The sequence below is a fragment of the Panicum hallii genome, chromosome 7 (assembly GCF_002211085.1).
Source record: "Panicum hallii strain FIL2 chromosome 7, PHallii_v3.1, whole genome shotgun sequence".
NCBI classification, from domain to species: Eukaryota; Viridiplantae; Streptophyta; class Magnoliopsida; order Poales; family Poaceae; genus Panicum; species Panicum hallii.
Window position 1 is genome coordinate 31,544,883 of NC_038048.1, and position 19,247 is coordinate 31,564,129.

Below are 19,247 nucleotides of genomic sequence, written 5' to 3' on the forward strand. Positions count from 1 at the left end.
AATTAGTTTTATAATTGCTCTATATTTAATATTTTGAATTGGTGTCTAAACAATCCGATATGATGGAAAATTTAGTCCTGGGAAACCAAACGAGGCCTAAATATTCTGGGAGTTAGCAACTTGCGCAACCAAATCGAATTGAAGGTGATGTGATTTGTGCTATATCTTGCACTGGGTGAACTGTAGATGGTCCGTACTAGACCTGGTTTATGTTACTACTACTTTAAAGTGGTGGCAAGCAAGATAGATAATATCAGAAGGACAAATTATACCAACTTAATTGGTTGAATGCATTAGTTTGAAAATTGAATGCACGTATATATATGTTGATTATTTCGAGTATTCAAGTATTCAGTGAGTTCAAACTTAGGGTGTGTTCGTTTCATCCCTCTAAAATCCGAAACATCTAAACTTTAGAGGTTCGGCACCGAACAGCCCTCTAATCCGGCCTCTAATAAGACTGCGATTCTTTAGACGGACCGAGCCCTCTAAAATTTTTAGAGGCCTGTAATGAGAACGAACACACCCTTAAGCTTTTATTCTTTAGGGCACCCGCAACAGGTCTGCTAGGAGCTCTCTACAAAAAAGCCACATCTGCATTTGTGAATAAAATAATAAGAAGAGAGAGAAATCATAGCTACACCTAGCGAGTGCCGCTAGCAAGCGCTCCCACGCCGAGCGGGGCCCACTCACGTGGTATTCGTGCGCGAGCGGCAGAACAGGAAGATGGACGAGGCGAGGCAGGCCATGGCTGGCCGCAGCTCCGACCATAGACGGTGGCGGCGGAGCGGACAGGAGGCCTCCGCCATGGACCAGTCGGCGCCAGGTGTAGTCATCGAGCTGCAGGGCGAGGTGACGCCGGATGCGGCCTCCGCCACGGAGCAGCCGGCCCATCAGGTCACGCACGCGAGTGACGACGCTGGCCGTGGTCGCCGCCGCGGAGGAGCCTACGCGGAGGGGATGGGGGGAGGGGGGCGGCATCCGGGCCGTAGCCTCCGCCGTAGAAGAGAGAAGAGAAAAAAGAGGAGGAGGAGGAGGAGAGGCAAGCCCGACCGGAGAGGATGCAGGGCCCAAGGCGTCGCCGCGCGACGCAGATGGAGGGCTCGTGTCGCCGCTGTGGGCGGAGCAGGCAGGGCGCGCGTGCGGCTGCCGGTGTGGGGGCGAGGTGGGGTGCGGCGGCCCGTGCGGGCGGAGGTGAGGAGGAGCGTGGGTGGGCGTGGAGGTGGAGCGGACCGGCGAGATCGGAGGTGGAGGTGGTGTGGTGCGGGCGGAGGGAGAGAATAAGAAGAGATGGAACACTAATTTAGAAAATTATGCTATAGTAAAGACTGTTGGACGTGTAGTCTACAGTACGTGTGCAGTTATAGAGAGAATATTACTATAACCACTGGAGGTGCCCTTAGTTTCCTCTTTCTAGAAATGCAAATTTAGATCTATCATGTATCGATTCGCGTAACTTACTGGAAGGTTTGGAATGGCTGCGGCATTCATCATTCAACTTGGTCCGTTGATGCAAACAAAGCCTCAATAGAAGGGTTCAGGCCTAGAGGGTTTCAGGTTTCAATATAACAGCAGAGTAACTTCCGATTCACCATGTGCACTTTGCTGCTATTAGCCTGCTAGAAGCCCATTAATAAATTTAGAAATTCCAATAAATTTCAAAATCTATGTGTGCATGAGGAAGTGGTGCAAACCATTCCAGTGGAGGAGTCTCCGCTCCTCCAAGCTATATGATAAGGGAGATAAGGAAACACCACACGCGCACGACTTCCCTTTGTAGTTGTATTTTTTGATGCCTTGGGCTACAAGTGCGAGATATGAAATCTAATCGGTTTAAATCGCGATCGTGACGTGAGACTGTGTGGCTCCCTACGACCCATCAACCTCCACCAAAATATATTGAATCGAGATAGGGTTTTTGCCTCTTTTTGCTTCAGCACCACCACCGTTCCGAGCGCCGACGTGCACCGCGAACAGGAGAGCAAGTCTCTAGAATCCTTCGTCTTGCACTGAGAGAGCGAATAAGCTTTTTGTGAAGCGTTCTGCATGACGGCTCAATATCTTCACCACGGCACATCTTCTGATCAACTCCCCCGCTACAAGGGCTAGCCGTATTCATCGTCAACAATTGCGTCGGTTCATCATCAACGCATCTGCTCCAGCCATGGTTTGCTCATCTGCAAACGCTAAGTATGTATAATATGATCTGATCTGTTTCTTAAACATGTATTATGAGATCCTGGTTATGCTATCGATGCTTTCTCAAATAGGCAACATATCAAATGCAAACCACAATTTCGTGCAAACTCCGTGCAAACCAACTAACAAAAGTTATACAAAATTCTCAAAAAAATTATAGATATACTTAGTTGCCTACTCTACCACTCTATAAAAAGTATGATGAATTTGAACTTGAAATTTTATAGAGTGGTAGAGTAGGCAAGTTCAAATTCATCATACTTTAAGTAAAAAAAGAGAATATTATAGAGTGGTAGAGTAGGCAACGAAGTACATCTATAATTTTTTTGAGAATTTTGTATAACTTTTGTTAGTTGGTTTGCACGGAGTTTGCACGAAATTGTGGTTTGCATTTGATATGTTGCCCAAATAGTATACATCTATGCATTCTAGTTTATGTGCTTGTCATGATTTTTATTTTTTAAAATTTAATACTATATTGTCTATTTACTCAACATAGTCTAGACATGCCTTTCAGGGCGTGGATTCCATTCACAGTCAGCTTGACTGACTTTCCCTCAACGTCGCGGAAAAAGAACAATTGCCCATGTTGTCCGAAATCCAAATACGACCGCTCGCTTGTCATGCTTGACACCTAACCAATGACCAGGTCTGCATTTCCAAGAAATTTCTAAACGATATTGACAGGACTGCGCTACATTATTTCGTAAGAAAGACGTTCTACCAATCAACTCATCCGAGAGGTATAACACTCGAGAAGCTTGCTTTACCTGTCGGGCTGTTAATCCTCCATGGCGTTTCCCGCCATGGCCATCGTGCTGCTCCTTCTCCTCTTGCCGTTCGCCGATGCCGAAACGCCATGGCAGTTGTGCGGCACCAGGGGCAACTACACGGCGGGGAGCGACTACCAATCCAACCTAAATCAGCTGTCGGCAGCCCTCCCCAGGAACGCCTCGTCCAGCACGACCCTCTTCGCCACGGGCACTGCCGGCACGGTCCCGGACATGGTCTACGCCCTCGCGCTCTGCCGCGGGGACATCAACGCCTCCGCCTGCAACGACTGCGTCGCCACAGGCTTCCAGGACGCGCAGCAGCTCTGCGCGTTCGGTAAGGACGCCAGCGTGTACTACGATTCCTGCCTCCTCCGCTTCTCCAACACAAACTTCATCGCGAACACCGACAACGATGTTTCGCTGATCCTCATGAACACCAAGAACTTCACGGAGAGCGCCGACTCCATGAGGCTCATGCTGTTCACGCTGCTGAACGCCACGGCCCAGGACGCGGCCAAGAGCTCGAGGAGGTTCACGACCGCGCGCCTGGACATCAGCTCCCTGCCGACGATGTACTGCGTCGTGCAGTGCACGCCCGACCTCACCGCCGGCGAGTGCGCGGCGTGTCTGCAGGACTTCCCGGAGCTGACGCTCAGTTTCCTCGACGGGAGACAAGGAGGTCGACTGATGGGGGTGCGGTGTAACATGAGGTACGAGATCTACCCTTTCTACCAAGGGGACCCGACGCTGCGTATTATCTCGCTGGCCCTTGCAGTACCGGCGATGAATAGGACGTCGCCGGAAACGCCAGTCACAGTGTTTCCGCATCCACCAGCTGGCGCGCCACCGCCGCCGGCGATAATCCCGGCCGGTCCAGCACAAGAACAGAGAGGTACGTAAGCTCACAGCCTCACACACCCACACAACTCTTATCTTTGAGGCATCACAAAGCGATTGAGATGTTGTTGTCTATCAATCGCTTACCCATCCAACGGCTCGCACAGGACGTTATGTCTGCTTCTTTTGGATGGAATATGTATGCCATAAAGCCCGCAGATACTGTTGTGTGCCCGTTAATATCCATATCAGGCGCAATTGTTATCTGTGGGTTACTGAACCTATTGCTTGTTTGTTCTGTTTGGGGCATGTTAAGTGGATTATTTTTTAAAAAACTTAAAAATTAATTTTATAGGCTTACGTCGTCTCTAGCCGTCATCCCAGCCCAGCAACTTCCCTATTTGTTCGTGGCTTTCCATTTTCTACCAGCTAAATAAAAACAAAGCCAAAATATAACAATAAACAAAAAAATACATGTAAATTTTTAGACGGACAACAAATGTATAGGAGAAAATAACAAATAAAAAGTTACATGTAAAATCTTAGGCTAACAATGAACATACAGATAAAAAAGTTACATGTAAATTTTTGGGCTGACAACAAAATACAGATAAAAACAACAAATAAAAAGTTACATGTAAATTTTTGGACTGATCACAAAATACAGATAAAACAACAAATAAAAAGTTACATACAAATTTTCTTTGCAAAAAATCATACACCTCAACGCTGCAATCGGCTATTTCATCTCTTCAAAACAAATACACGGAGAAGTGGAGAACACGATAAGGCTACCTCTTTGGGAAATGATTAAATGTATTCCAAGCATCCAAACTCAGAATGGTTCATATATTGAGGTGACAACTCAACATCATAACAGCGTTCTAGACTTAATATGCTTGACAAAAATGAATCATGAGGTCAATAGTTGCAGGAGAGGCAAAACATGAATTGGAAGTAAAATTCTTTTAGGTGGCACAAGTTTCTCTAAAAATGTTAGTCTTTAATTTTTCAAGTTTAGAGTAACATCGCTCTTGTAGACAGCCTCTGAAAAATTTAAAAACCATTCACACGTAACAAGTGTGACATGAAAATTGTATTTCTGTGGCTTACTACACACTTCCAAAAGGAAATATATTGTACACAAAAAGATTTGTATGGCCTTACTAAACACTTGCAAAACAGACCGATTGTTATACATAAACAACCTAAAAGAATAGAAGTTGCAATGTTGCACAAGTACCCTTCACCTTGTCCTCCACCTGAAAGGGGTGGCATGCAAATATTGATCAAAGACCCTCACTGGCAGGACCATCACCCAAAGATGGAGTCCTCGGACACCATCTACCAGGTCAAAGCAGTTTATACGTTCTTACTTGAAAATTTTACTGCATCATAGTATAAAAGTACATATATACCGACTACAATACCTGTAATCTATGGTTCTATTTATTTTCTGTAAACTGAAAATATATAGTGGTATTTCCGTATGATCAAATTTGTTGTTTGTAAAATAACATTAATTTATACTAGAGAATTTTCCTTATAACCGCAGACCGTTGATGAACAAAATACAATCATTGGGATGAACAAAAAAGCAAAAAGAACATTAAGCAAGAACGGTGGCTAATAGCCTTGTTTCAGAACCTGTAATGTACGGGAGCCAATTCCCTCGAAGCCATAGAAATTTATACGGCTTCCCTTAGTGCCATAAAATTTTATAAAATCCCTTTAATACCATTAAACTAAAACTTTATCCCTTATGTGCCACATCTGTTACCTTCTGTTAGATTTTTAACGAGACGTTACCTGGTGCTGCGAAGTTCATAGGTTGATCTTACCAATTTAGCCTTACACACTCAGAAAAGTTCTATCGCTCGCTCTCTCCACCTTATCCTCACCCGCGCTCTTCTTCCCCAAATCCATCTCATTCCCTCCTCTCCCCCATCTCCCAAATCCCTGCACGTCGGGCTCGGGCAGCCGCGCTCCCCACGAGGCCCGCCACCGCGCCAGGGAGCAGCCGGGCCGCTCGCGCCCTCTCGAGGCCGGCAATGGCCGCGTGCCGATTCCGCGAGGCAGCCGTGGTCCTGGGCGCTAGAAAATGCATCCGCCCTGCAATGTCTAGTTGTCTACCGGAAGCAAAGAAAAATTCTAGATTCAATGTTCAGCTAATTTGCATGATATTTTGTATGAGAAACTTTGTAATCACTAGCAGAGGCGCATGTGCGGCACACGCACATGTTTCAAAAAAATTCAGAAAACAAGAATTTTACATTTATAGTAATGGGTTGCATTTGACATGTGGCAATGATACATTTTTAAAAAAGAACCTAGTAAGAAAAGATATTTTAATTAAGGAACCAAAAAAAATATAATAAATCAAAATAATATAATTGAAAAGGTAAACTAAAATAATGTTATTGGTCCCTGTAGCAAAAGAACCATAATATAATCAAAACCAGAAATTAACATACATATTGCGATGGAGAACCACGCCGGCAAACGATGTGTTGCCATGATGCCAGCGCGCATGTCTGGCGCGATCGCTTGGCACACCCGGCACTACCGGCGGCGTGCGATTAAGAGAGCGTGGTCGTCGATCCCGGCACTGCCAGTGGCAAACGAGACTGGAGAACCACGTTCAGCTTGGATCCCTGGTGGTTTCCTTGCTAGCACTTTTTTTAATCGGCAAGGAACACGTCCAGGAAGACAGGACAATGAAACTTTTGCAAGTGAGGAGGTAATTAGCAAGCGCTGATAAAGGAATCAATTACGGAAAATTAGGTTGCTAGGATTAGGCGGTCAGGATAGGACCCTAGAAGGAAAGAAAATTAAATAAAAGGACCACGTTCAGATTTTTGGAAAGTCTGGTTCTTAGAAAGTTTGAGACGTAAGGCCTTCAATTCTGGAAAGAGAATACGGGTCGGGGCGCGATAATTGGAATTTCCTTTGGGTATATGCGGGTGGGTAAGCTGAACAAGCTGGTGAAAAAAGTAGGGGCAAAAAGGCAGAAACAATTTAGAAAATGCTGTTTTTTTAACATCCTAAAACTTTTGCATCTTCCGACCTGTCAAGCGGGCCCTCCTAAAACAATTTCTCAGGTAAGAGAGGTTTTCAATTGTTTTGGATCCTTATAGTATAGATGTGTCCTATTCGATGGCATGATATTTTGGTCTGTATGGCAATTTATTTGTTTATCTTGAGTATGAAATTATTCCTACAATCGCATGCAAGGGAAATTGCCAAAATTTACTTCATTCCGTTACAAGGGCAAATGAGTCTTTTTCAAGGCTACTTAACAGCAATATAACACCTCAAAGTTTTAGTTCTATGGTACAGAAGGGATTTTATAAAATTTTATGGCACTGAGGGAAGCCGTATAAATTTCTATGATACCGAGGGAATTGGCTCAATGTACAGTCAAGAAAAAGGCAAGAAAGATTTCAGATTTAGTCTCACCATTATAGTACTGCTTGCCACAAGATTATAGTACAAAGATAAACATTAATAATAATATTCCACATCCATAATAGGTACTTTTTGGCATCTAATACTATAGAACAATTCAGATGGCATATAGAATAAGAAACAAAATACTACAATTAAGATTTACAGAACTGGACTACCCAATAAGTATATTGAAATGGATAAGTATACAAACTACCGCAAATGGTGTAATCTTAGAACAAGAGATATTCAATTCTTTTTGGCCCATCGATCTCAATCGTTTATTTGGAAAAAAATTACAGCTTCATGTAAAAAATAATAGACATAAATTTCTTGGTAAGATAAATAGCAATAAAAGACACTGATGAACCCTTCAAATGACAAGCTAAAAGAGTTGAAAAGTCTTATTGTGAGGACCCCTCAAAAGAAAATTGTAATGATACAAAAGCTTAATTTGGTAAACCCTTCACAAAGTTCAATCTAGTGAACCCTTCACAATACAAATGAATAGATACCAAAGCCAAATCTAAGCTAGATAGAAATAGAAGTCTAATTTTGTGAACCCCTAGAAAGGAGGGATAAGAATACAGCCTAAAAAATATATGATAAATCCACTCCATTTTGAAATATACTGAGCTGCCTTTTCTGTTTGCGAGATAACAAGAAGAGGATATAATGGGAATACAAGGTTTTTAAGCAAGGGAAATTGGAAAAATTTTACATAATATAGCTACATAAATTTTGCACTACAATTACATGACCTACAACCCTGATATTTATATTAATTCATGATACAACTATTCCATCTTAACATAAGGATTACAGAAACATGATCAAATTTATAAGGACTAATGCCACTCAAGAGGTTTTCAGGAAACATAAACTCAAAACTTATTCAAACATGAAACGCCCATTGCTAATATATCTAGATTAACTACACAACTAGCTAGATCTCGCCCAAATGAAATGGAAAACAGATCTTAGCAGCCTATGTCTAGATCCATCATTGATCAGGTCACAAACAGGGAACTCTAAAAAACAAGTTATGTCTTTCACATGGTCACAAAATCCTAAGCCTATGTGTAACCATACCTTAGGTTTGAAATCAGTTTCAGAAAGTCTGTGCTTAATGTATCCGGCAAGCGGGAAAGACAGCTTGCTCCACATGCTTACACTGAAAGATACATCACAAAGTAAAATCAGAATAAGGTCGTCCGTGACACCACCGAACAACACAGGAAAATGAGTTGAAATTGAGGGCGCACATACACACAGCTGAGATTATATGTGACCGGTGGTTGTGCTGCTCTGAACTTTCCTCACCTATCTCTGTAACCAAATCAATGTTGTGCAGAACACATATGAAAAGCCCCAAATTGACATAGCAAGCACCAAATCGACACCCAAATATGCCATTCCATCAACAACAGACCTGAAATCAAACAAACAATTAACTCAGAATCCACATACTTAAGCAAAAAGCACAGGCTGACTGCAAATCACAGATTAAACAAAGATGAATCCTAAATTGTCTCTTCATTTGCTGACACAACCTGCATAATCCAATATCCCATCCGGATCTACCAAAGTAACTAACAAGGCAGACGAGAGGAAGGAGTAGAAAGTAGTAGTACCACAAGTATGGAACCTGAGGATGCATTGAGCCATTGAGAGAGGTCGGAGATGTGTAAGAAACGTGGCCCCATTAGATCTTAATTGTGATTTTGGTGATTATATGATAATATAGTCAATGGGACTAACAAGTTTGTGAGATCATATTTGTAGAATTTCTAGGTCCTATGGATGAAGTCCAATTCGTTAACAAGACGGTCCAAATTGCAGTCAAGATGCCCAAACTATAGTAAAACTCCAGATAGAATATTTTAGGGGTGTCCAAATGACAGCCGAGATGATTTGGACAAGTGGCAGCATGAATGAGGGCGTCGGATGAACTAACGGCATCAAATTATAACGGGTCGATGCATTGCACGATTGCAACGATGATCAGGTAAAACCTAGTTGCACCGGATCAACCGGCGCTACTTGTAGAGGTGTCGGTGCATTGGTCAATTGAATACTGAGAGACCATGTCAAGTAGCAGAAGGTCTCGAGGAGAAAACTCTTCAGTGCCGGTTGAACCAACGAGCGTCGGATGAAATGTTGAACCGACATCTACCCAGGCAGAGCATCGGTTCAACCGACATTACTACATTTTTACTGGCCGTTGGAGCAACGATTCTTGGAGTTGTTGGGCTATTTATACCCCCTCTCTTGATCATCTGGAGTTGCTAGAGTTCAGGAGAAGCACGTACACACCGAAGAAGACATCCAAGCTATCCATAGAGCTAATTGAACCCATCCATAGGCTTTAGCACATGCTTTGAGAGTGTTAGTTCTAGGTTAGGCCTAGAGAGTGAGAAAGCAAGGTTTTGCTACCTTGTGTATGGTTCTAGAGTAAACCACCGTTGTAATCTTGTTGTCTCGGCCCCTTGAAGTCTTGGTGACTCGCCGGCAAATCTTCAATCCTCCGGCTTGGCGTGGAGCGGCGTCGACGATCATGTTCGGGGGACGAGGAGACCCCTCCTTCGTGAGAAACTCCGTAGTGAAGGCGGCGTTTAGGTGACCGATGCAAGAGGTGATGAGCATTGCCTTTGTGGCAAGAATCTCACCTACTTGGTATGAGCCTTAGTGACGAGTCCAAACTCTTGATCGAAGAGACTTGGTGATCGGGAGTGTACCTTGGTAGTGCTCCAAGCAACGTGAACTACGAGTGGCTTTAGCCCACCGATACCACAGGAAAAAATTGACATGCCAAATTTTATTTTCCTAACCCACTCCTTTACGTTTCCGTATTTCTTTCATGCAACTTGTGTGCCATTATATTCTTAGAGTAGAATCAAGCTAGGATTGGCTATAGGTTGCAAAATAAGATTATTTTGGTGGATTGGAACACTAGATGAATTGTAGTTGCATATCTAGATAGCATATTCTAGTTTTAGTTTATGTTCTGTGCAATCTAGTTGAAGCCATAAGTTAAGATTTTATATTAGCCTAATTCACCTCCTTCCCATTTAGGCTAGCGCCGATTCCTTTTACGATGGACAGGGATTTAGAGGAGAGGGACGTGAGAGGCAGGGATGGCAGAGGGCGCCGGCTTCTGTGACTCGTCAATCGCCTGCTTCAGCATTCAGTTCGCCACCGCCAGCCGCAGCCTAGGGCGGAGCCACCAGCGGCATGCGCGCACGTGAAGTAGGGAGGGGCGCACGCTCCGACACGCCTCCACTACTTCGCAAGGGACCGCACACCTTCGCACACTGCCTGCTCTCCTCCACCGGCATATGCCGCTGGGAACGCCATGACGGGAGAGAGAAATGCTAAAGAGGAAGAAGAAAAGTAAACGGGGAGCTAGCGAGTGAACCTGGTGATGAAATCACAACCGCCTCTGATATAACCACAATCAGGCACAACTAAACCTACGGCACGCCAGTTTTACCTTAATTTATACATGAGTCGATCTCACCCATTCGACGCCAATCGGACGTCCTTGGATGTCGATCGATAGAAAAGCAATTCCTCAATCTATTGACGATGAGCAAATCTGCATATAATTTAGGGGCAGGAGATCATTTTTCTAGTATAAGCCATTCTATGCCCTTTTCAGTTACTTTTGATTGTTTGTTTAGATTAATTAAGGCCCCAAAGGATACTTCACACGTGTAAGACGTTAGTGGATAGATAATCTAGACCAAATTAGGACTCTTTGAGTTCATGAGAACAAAAACAAGCTAACATGAGAATCCTGGAAGGGTATAGTCGTCATTTTTCGTAATCTATAAATCCTTGTGATAAGTCTAGCATACTGTTCATATAAAAAGTCTGTTTGTTATTGAAGTTCCATATCATGGACTATGAAAATACCATGTATATACAGGGCAAATATACAGTAAAATGGTGGCTATTGTCCAATTGGTATTGTACCAACGTTTTAGTCACTACCTTTTTGTTATCACAACCTAGATTGATGAACAACTATTATTTCTTCCGACGGTATTGACAACCCATTCCATACCACAAATATCCTTACCTTTGGACTTTTCTTTTACTAAAATGGAGGAGGCCCCTTACCTTTGCATTATTTTTACAAAATAAAAGGAAGACGGGGTGCGGGATAATAAAAATGGAGGAATCGTTGACTCAGAAAAAAAAATCCTAGCTAGGCCTTGACAGAAATTAAGAGACTGTTTCTGTGGCAAATATCTGCTGACTTATCGTTTGATGTTGTTATACTTATACATAGGGCGCAAAAGTAAGCTGTGGAGTATTGGTATAGCAGTTCCTTTGTTGGCAATTCTACTCTGCTCCATTACCTTTCTATGGGTGAGGAGACGCAAGAAAGGTTTGTACTGCTTTGCATATGCTATTATTCGTAATCTTTTACTACTCTTTGAGCCATAAAACTGTATACCAAATTGTGCTGTATACGCTTTGCATTCAGGAAATGTGAGCTTGCAGTTGCAGGACAAAGCTGGCGTGGATAGTAGGACTGAAGAAAACGCCTTGGTTAGGAGAATTGAAGAGAAGAGTTCAGAGTTCACTCTTTTCGACCTTTCTCAGTTACTGCAGGCCACGGAAAACTTTTCTGAAGGAAATAGACTTGGACAGGGAGGTTTTGGCCCTGTGTATAAGGTAAAATAAGCATCATGCATGAGCCTATTTAGCTGAAACATATGAAGCATTACCTTTTCTGCAGACAATGGTATAACCTCTGTAGCTGGGGGAATAATTAACAAAATATCATGGTTACCATGTTTCATTGGAATGGGAAAGGACTACCTACTAGCTTATCCTACACTTTCAAATCCTTCCTCCCACTTTCAATGAGAAAAGATAAAGTAAACTCCATGCTGAAAATAGGAAAAAGGAAAGATAAGCAAAAAGAAGTTCCGTCTCACATCCTGCAAACTGGTTATGAAATCCTATTGATAATGTCCATGAGACGTTGTCTTCGATAACTATGAACATACTACTATACTTGTGCAGTTATTTAATGTTTTTCCATTTGGAGCCTGTGGCTCTGTAGTCTGTACATATGAAATACGACAGGGTTTCCAGATATAATTTACTTTCTTAAGGCCGGTAACCTTGGTAAGACATTGTGTATGTATCAGTGACACTTTCTTTTTGCAGTACTGGTTAAGTAAACACTAAATAACTTTGATGTTATTAAGCCACACTTAGAATTAGATTAATATATTTTCTTACATACTTGTAGGGGCAATTATCAGATGGGCAGGAAATTGCAGTTAAAAGGCTTGCATCGCATTCAGGGCAGGGTTTTACAGAGTTCAGGAATGAAGTCGAACTTATAGCGAAACTGCAACATACAAATTTGGTTAGGCTTGTAGGATGCTGCATTGAAGGAAAGGAAAAAAGTTTGGTCTATGAATATATGCCAAATAAAAGCCTGGACTTCTTTATCTTTGGTAAGCACCTTATACTTTGCTCAGATAAAACTGATCATGCCTGAAATTCAAATTTATTCATTACCGAATACACTCTCTAATTTATTGTTACATCCGTGTGGTGTGTAGATGAAAACCAAAGCAGTTCACTTAATTGGAGTAAACGACGTGTTATAATAGAAGGAATAGCACAGGGTCTACTGTACTTGCACAAACACTCCCGGCTGCGCGTCGTACATCGAGATCTTAAAGCTAGCAACATTCTCTTGGACCAGGATATGAACCCTAAAATTTCGGATTTTGGGCTTGCAAGAATTTTTGGCTCTAATGATACCGAAGGAAACACAAAGAGGGTGGTCGGAACATAGTAAGCACATGTGTATTTGACATACAAGATTATTACTTGTCAGTATTGTGAGATCAAACAATAATTCTGATATGTTGACATAACATTTTCTCTTGCTTAATCATGATTTCAGTGGTTACATGTCTCCGGAGTATGCCTCTGAAGGTATCTATTCCGTTAAATCCGACGTGTTCAGCTTTGGCGTTCTACTTCTTGAGATCCTTAGCGGAAAAAGGAATTCCGGTTCTCACCAATTTGGAGACTTCCTTAACCTTCTTGGATATGTAAGTATCTATAGATTTTCTCCAAGTTGTTTCTCAGCCACAGTCCTACAAATCATGAAGGCTTAATGAACTTTCCGCAGACCTGGCACCTGTGGGAGGAAGGAAGATGGCTTGAGCTTGTAGAAGCACCAATTTCTAAGGAGATGCATGCGCTTCCGGCAGAGGCTAGGAGGTACATTAACATTGCACTAATGTGTGTCCAAGAAAATGCAGACGATCGGCCGACCATGTCGGACGTTGTTGCTGCGCTAAATAGTGAGAGCGTGGTTCTACCTGAGCCTAAGCATCCGGCGTACTTCAACCTGAGAGTGTCTAAAGCAATGGAATCAGCTACAGTTGTTGAGCGTTGTAGTCTGAATGATGTAACCATCACTCAAGACCCAGAAGGCAGATAGGTCTTTCACCTCGTTCTGTTTCAACGGTCATCTTCATCACCGAAGACACCGATTGGATTTTTTTTTAGAAGATTATTCACAATTGGAACCTTTGCAGCTTGAGGATTAGCTGATATGAATGGACATAGATTTCTGCACCATTGGGGTCAGCAATTAGCTGATATGAATGGACATAGAGAACAAACACAAACTAGTGCATACACGGCCCACGTACCTTCTGTCTCCATAGGATTTGATTTGTACCCTCTCCATATTTGAAAATGTATTAATTTCAAATCAAGTGAACAAATCAAATTCTGGTTGCACTACAAACTCACGATGACTGGACAAAGTTTGAATCTTTGGTTTGCACCGTTTCAAATTCTTCCAGACAAAAAATACAATTGTGCAACCAGAATTTGAATTGTACACTTTGACAGGATTAGTAGGATCTCCTAGCAGTAGATCGGTCGGGTTCTTACATTCACTTGAATAAACAACAATGATTTACATCTTGGGTAGCTCGTGACGGTTACGGTGAGGTCGGTGAGGCGGCGATGCGGTGGCCGGCAAGTCGGAGTAGATGTAGCAGTAAAGACGTTGGCAAAGTCGAGGGTGGCGCTGCGGGCGAATCCCCTCGCTTCAGCACTTCTCCAGATCGGTGGAGCTAGGGTTTCGGAGAGCACTATGGCACAACTATCTTTGGACCACGTGCCCTGGCGGCTCCCCTTCTCTTTATATAGCGCTGCGCGAGAGAGGGCCCACAGCTAATGAACGGCTGGTGCGCCCCCGATCAGGGCGCGTGGGAGGCGTAGGAGTCGGTCCTTGACTGACTCGGAGATCACATCTTACATTCTCCCCTTTGATCTCCACCTTCCACACTTACTGCTTATACTTCACGTCTACAACTCAATGAATCAACTCAATGAATCAATATATAGAGCAAGCTACATCATGACAGTCATTTCTGTACCACCTGACGCAACAATTACAATATACCTTTCCATCTTAGAATAGACATTAGGCCCCTTTGTAATCCAGAAATCATAGGCTCTACCATACACCCATGTGGACTGAGTGTTCTCTGAACACATTGGGCGGTAAGCCTTTGGTGAGCGGATCCACAAGCACTTGCTTGGTCCTTATACGTTCAATACTTTCAGTGTGATTCTGGACTTTCTCCTTGACAATGTATCTCTTAATGTCAATGTGTTTGGCAGCACACTTGACCTGTTCTCATAGGAGCGAAATACTTAATTCTGGGTATGACTCCATTAACTTTAAGTGCCTGCTTGTTGGCCTCATATCATGTTATACTATAGGTATGCATCAATGATGAGTGATGGTACTACAACTGTTTGTTTGGAGCTTTTCCACAATAAAACTCCAACCGCGAATGTTAGCAATAAAACTACACATCTCGCAGAAGTTCTATCTTTGTACCTACAACTATTTGAGAGTACTTGTTCTTTCTAACTTAGCATGAGTCCTGTAAAACTTTGCAAAATTGCAAGATATTCTTAACTCCATTCCAGTGATCTATATCTGGACTGGACTTATGCCAAAACATTCCGGATACATGACCTACGTCAGGGTAAATTCTTACTTTAGCCCTCTTTAAGCTTCTATAAGCTTCTATAGCTGAAGCACATGGAACCGATTTTATTTGATCGATCATTTCTTGGTTCCTGGGACTTTGAAATTTTCCAAAACTATGACCCTTGACTATAGGAGCAGGCGTAGATTTACTCGCATGCATACTATATTTCCTTAGAACCTTTTCTAAGTATGGCACTTGCGATAGTCCTAATACGCCTTTTCTTCTATCTCGGTGAACTTCAATTCCTAAAGTGAATAAAGTCTCATCAAGATCTTTCATATTAAAATTCGAGGACAAAAACTTCTTCGTGTCTAATAGTAGATTAACATCACTACTAGCGAGAAAGATGTAATCCACATAAAAGATAAGGAAAATGAATTTTCCATTCTCGAGCTTTGCATAAACGTAATTGTCCTTCTCATTATCTTTAAACCCAAACTTCTTTATCATTTCAACGAACTTTAAATATCGTCTGAAGGCTTGTTTTAACCCATAAATTGATTTCTTCTGGGCAGCATCCCATACGTTCTTTTTCTTCCACGACAAAAACCCGTAGGTTGTGCCATGTAAACATTTTTGTATAAATCCCCGTTGAGGAATGTTGTCTTTACATCCAACTAATGTAACTCTAAGTCGTAATGCGCCACTAACGCCATTATGATTCTGAAAGAATCTGTTGACACCAAAATTTTGCTGGTATAATTTTGGTAAGCAAAAACAGAGCCGATGGAGGATTTGAAGAAAGCCGATGCCTATTCTGCTTAGGGTAAAGGAGATCTAGTCAAAATCATCACAAGCTGCAGTCAAAGATGACATGGCATGAGTTAGAAGCAAAACAGGGTTCAGTCAAAAGGGCACGCAGGGGGAGTTTGAATCGGATTGGAAGATAACGACAGCAGAAGATCTTGTAGGAGTCCCGTTTCCTTCTATTTTATCATATAGATATAGTAGTTTTTTCATTTAAGTCAAGTTTGTAACCCGTCGTATTCGACCTGGAGTTTTAGTGCTAGGCTATAAATAGCAGACCTTAGGTTTTTGTACATGATAACCATGCATTCAACACAACACCTTTTCCGGCACTTTGCCAAAACCCTAGGAGTAGGAGTAGAGTACTTTCTCGCCGAATTCTTCAGCAAGTAGGGCTGCATCGGATCGATCTCCAGCTTGTTGGTAAGTTCGCGTTTATTAGATTCTCTAGGCTTTAGCTACTGGTGTATCGCTGTAGTTTCGTCTAGTTTAATCTACCAAGTTATCGATCTCTATCAAGTAATTGTAAGGCTGCATTGTTTGATCTCTTGCTAGTTCTTAATAGATTTCACAATTTATCCGGTGATAATGACCAAGTTATCGGCTTTATCTAACCTCCTCTGCAGAATCCCTATAGCCGATCCCTAAGTTGATTATTGATAATACCACTAAGTCATATGCTATCGTGAACTTCATTGCGGCGATTAGATCGGCTGATTCGTTTGAACCAATATTGTCATCTCAAGCTGTCTCGATTAAGTCCGATCCTTGAAGTGATGATGTTGGGTCAAATCCTACCTGTCGTTGTAGCATTTCATCCGGACAGTATTTCGGGTATCGTTATTTATATTTTCCCATAGGATGGCATGAGTAAAAGAGTTTACTAGGTACATAATCAGGATAATATGAATAAGCTATAGACTATATTTCATACAGGGGTAAGTCATGATAAATGATATGATAAGGGTAATGTGACACACACACTCGAGCCAATCTCAAGATAAAGAATAAACGAATAAACCTAAGGTTAGCGGGAGCATAGGCATATAACAAGGTCCTAATAGTATCTATTCATACAAGCAAAGGTTACATAAGATACATGATTAGGGCTCAGAGCTAAGGCTCGGGATATCAGAGAGAATGTCCCGCACCGGAGTACATCCAGTCCTGTTACATCTTTCAGAACTCCTACACCATACTCGAACGTGGGGGACTATGCTAACTACGGCAAAGCTGTCGTAGCGGACGGACAGGGCTGTCACCACCTGCCGCCTAGCCCTACAACACCGTGGAGCATGGTCATATCCAAAGGATCCCACATACGCAAGCACCAAGCCCGTGTACGAGGTCACTACCCTAGCACCCCCGGGTCTCCCACCCTTCGGATGGACAAGTAAACCGCTAAGGCAAGCCCTATGGCACAACGAACTGATATCCTTACTTAGCACACCTGGCCTAAGCATATATAAAGCATAACTCATGGAAGAACAAGGCATTGCATGATAAACTATCAAGATAGCATAGCAACCATAACTAAGCTCTGCATTATGAATAGAGTACTGACGAGTCGAATACAAAGCCATTACCCAAGGCTGAGCATTGCTCAACGACCCCGAGGATGACTGGATTCACTAAGAGAATTCTAGCCTAGCTCCACTAGCCTAAGGATTACAAGTCACAAGTGAGAGAGAGAGAGAGAGATGCTCCAAGATGTGGTGTGTGTATATGAGGGGGGTGGAGGCCTCCTTTTATAGTCTGCAAGGACGGTTCTCACCATCCCTTAGTAAGGAAACCTTAGCCACCGGGAACAAGAAGAGTAGGTGCCACTCCATGTCAAAGGGCACCTGGATGGGAATCCATCTGGGTTGGGCCGAACCTAGGGTTCGGCCGACCCCAGGTGGTGCTTCCCCAGGTGCACCTTCCTCTGGCTAGCTGGCAGGTGGGCCCAGGCTCTGATCCTCGGTGATTCGTGCCTTGGCGCACCCGTTTTATCTGTCAGGTGGGTCCTCCTTGTAAGTGTGATGCAGCGGATGATCTTCTGTGCATTGTTTGTTGCATATTCTCCGTATTTTCTTCTTATTTCAGACTTGCATCCCTGAAATCGCTAGATAGGCAAAATAACTGGGGAACTAGGTTAGTGATACAAATATGCGAGTAAGAGGTATGGTTTTTCTTTATTTGTGAGTATAGTTGACAGTCGGATTTCGCACTTAAGGACCGTCAACATCAGTCATCGAGGAATTGAGGCCAACACGGAGACAATCACAGCCATCACTAACATGGGGGCTCCAGCCACAGTCAAGGATGTGTAGAAACTAACAGGGTGCATGACAGCCTTGAACAGATTCATCTCTTGACTTGGAGAACGAGGACTACCCTTCTTCAAACTCTTGAAGTGGCAAGACAAGTTTCAGTGGACAGAGGAGGCGGAGCAGGCGCTGTAGGACCTCAAGCATCATCTGCAGACGTCCGCCATCCTCATGGCACCACTGCCAGGCGAGAACCGGATACTCTACATTACCGCGACTACTCACGTGATCAACACAACCATTATGGTGGAGCGCTCCGAGGAGGGCCACGCATTCGGTGTGCAGAGGCCGGTGTATTTTGTCAGTGAATTACTTACTGAATCAAAGGTTCATGACCCATCGATCCAGAAACTTTTCTATGCAATACTCATCACATCCAAGAAGCTCCGCCACTACTTCTACGAGTAGAAGATCTCAGTTGTCACTGACTTCCCATTGGCGGATATTCTCCACAATCGGGATGCCACCGGTTGCATCTCCAAGTGGGCAGTGGAACTGGAAGCTCTCTCCATCGATTTCAAGCCACGTACCACCATCAAGTCGCAAGCACTAGTCGATTTCATGGCAGAATGGCGGGAAAACCAGATTCCAACTTCAGTCTACAAGTCAAAGCATTGGACGATGTACCTTGACGGTTCCCTCAAGCTCAACGGCGATGGTGCTGGATTGCTCTTCATATCTCCAAAGGGCGAGCAACTCAAGTACGTTCTTCAGATCCTTTGGAAGGTGTCCAACAATGAAGCCTAGTACGAGGCATTATTACACGGGCTCCGTCTGGTGATCTCCCTCAGCATCAAGCGACTACTTGTCCCTCGGCATTATTGGTTGTCCAACAAGTCAACAAGCTATGGGATTGCAACAAAGAAGCC

At 43.1% G+C, this 19,247-nt stretch overlaps 1 protein-coding gene across 1 annotated transcript; it reads left to right on the forward strand.

Moving 5' to 3' along the window:
• Positions 1 to 2,856: 2,856 nt before the first annotated feature.
• LOC112899758 (cysteine-rich receptor-like protein kinase 10) lies at positions 2,857 to 13,943 on the forward strand. Its single transcript, XM_025968358.1, has 7 exons — positions 2,857 to 3,864; positions 11,554 to 11,652; positions 11,752 to 11,942; positions 12,529 to 12,739; positions 12,848 to 13,085; positions 13,198 to 13,348; positions 13,429 to 13,943. The coding sequence occupies exons 1-7, from the start codon at positions 2,991 to 2,993 to the stop codon at positions 13,741 to 13,743; spliced, it is 2,079 nt and encodes a 692-aa protein (XP_025824143.1). The 5' UTR covers positions 2,857 to 2,990; the 3' UTR covers positions 13,744 to 13,943.
• Positions 13,944 to 19,247: the final 5,304 nt, after the last annotated feature.

Coding starts and splice junctions, on each gene's coding strand:
- LOC112899758 (XM_025968358.1), top strand. CDS start 2,991: ATGGCGTTTCCCGCCATGGCCATCGTGCTGCTCCTTCTCCTCTTGCCG. Junction 3,865..11,553: donor TCCAGCACAAGAACAGAGAG/GTACGTAAGCTC, acceptor ACTTATACATAG/GGCGCAAAAGTAAGCTGTGG. Junction 12,740..12,847: donor CCTGGACTTCTTTATCTTTG/GTAAGCACCTTA, acceptor TGTGGTGTGTAG/ATGAAAACCAAAGCAGTTCA.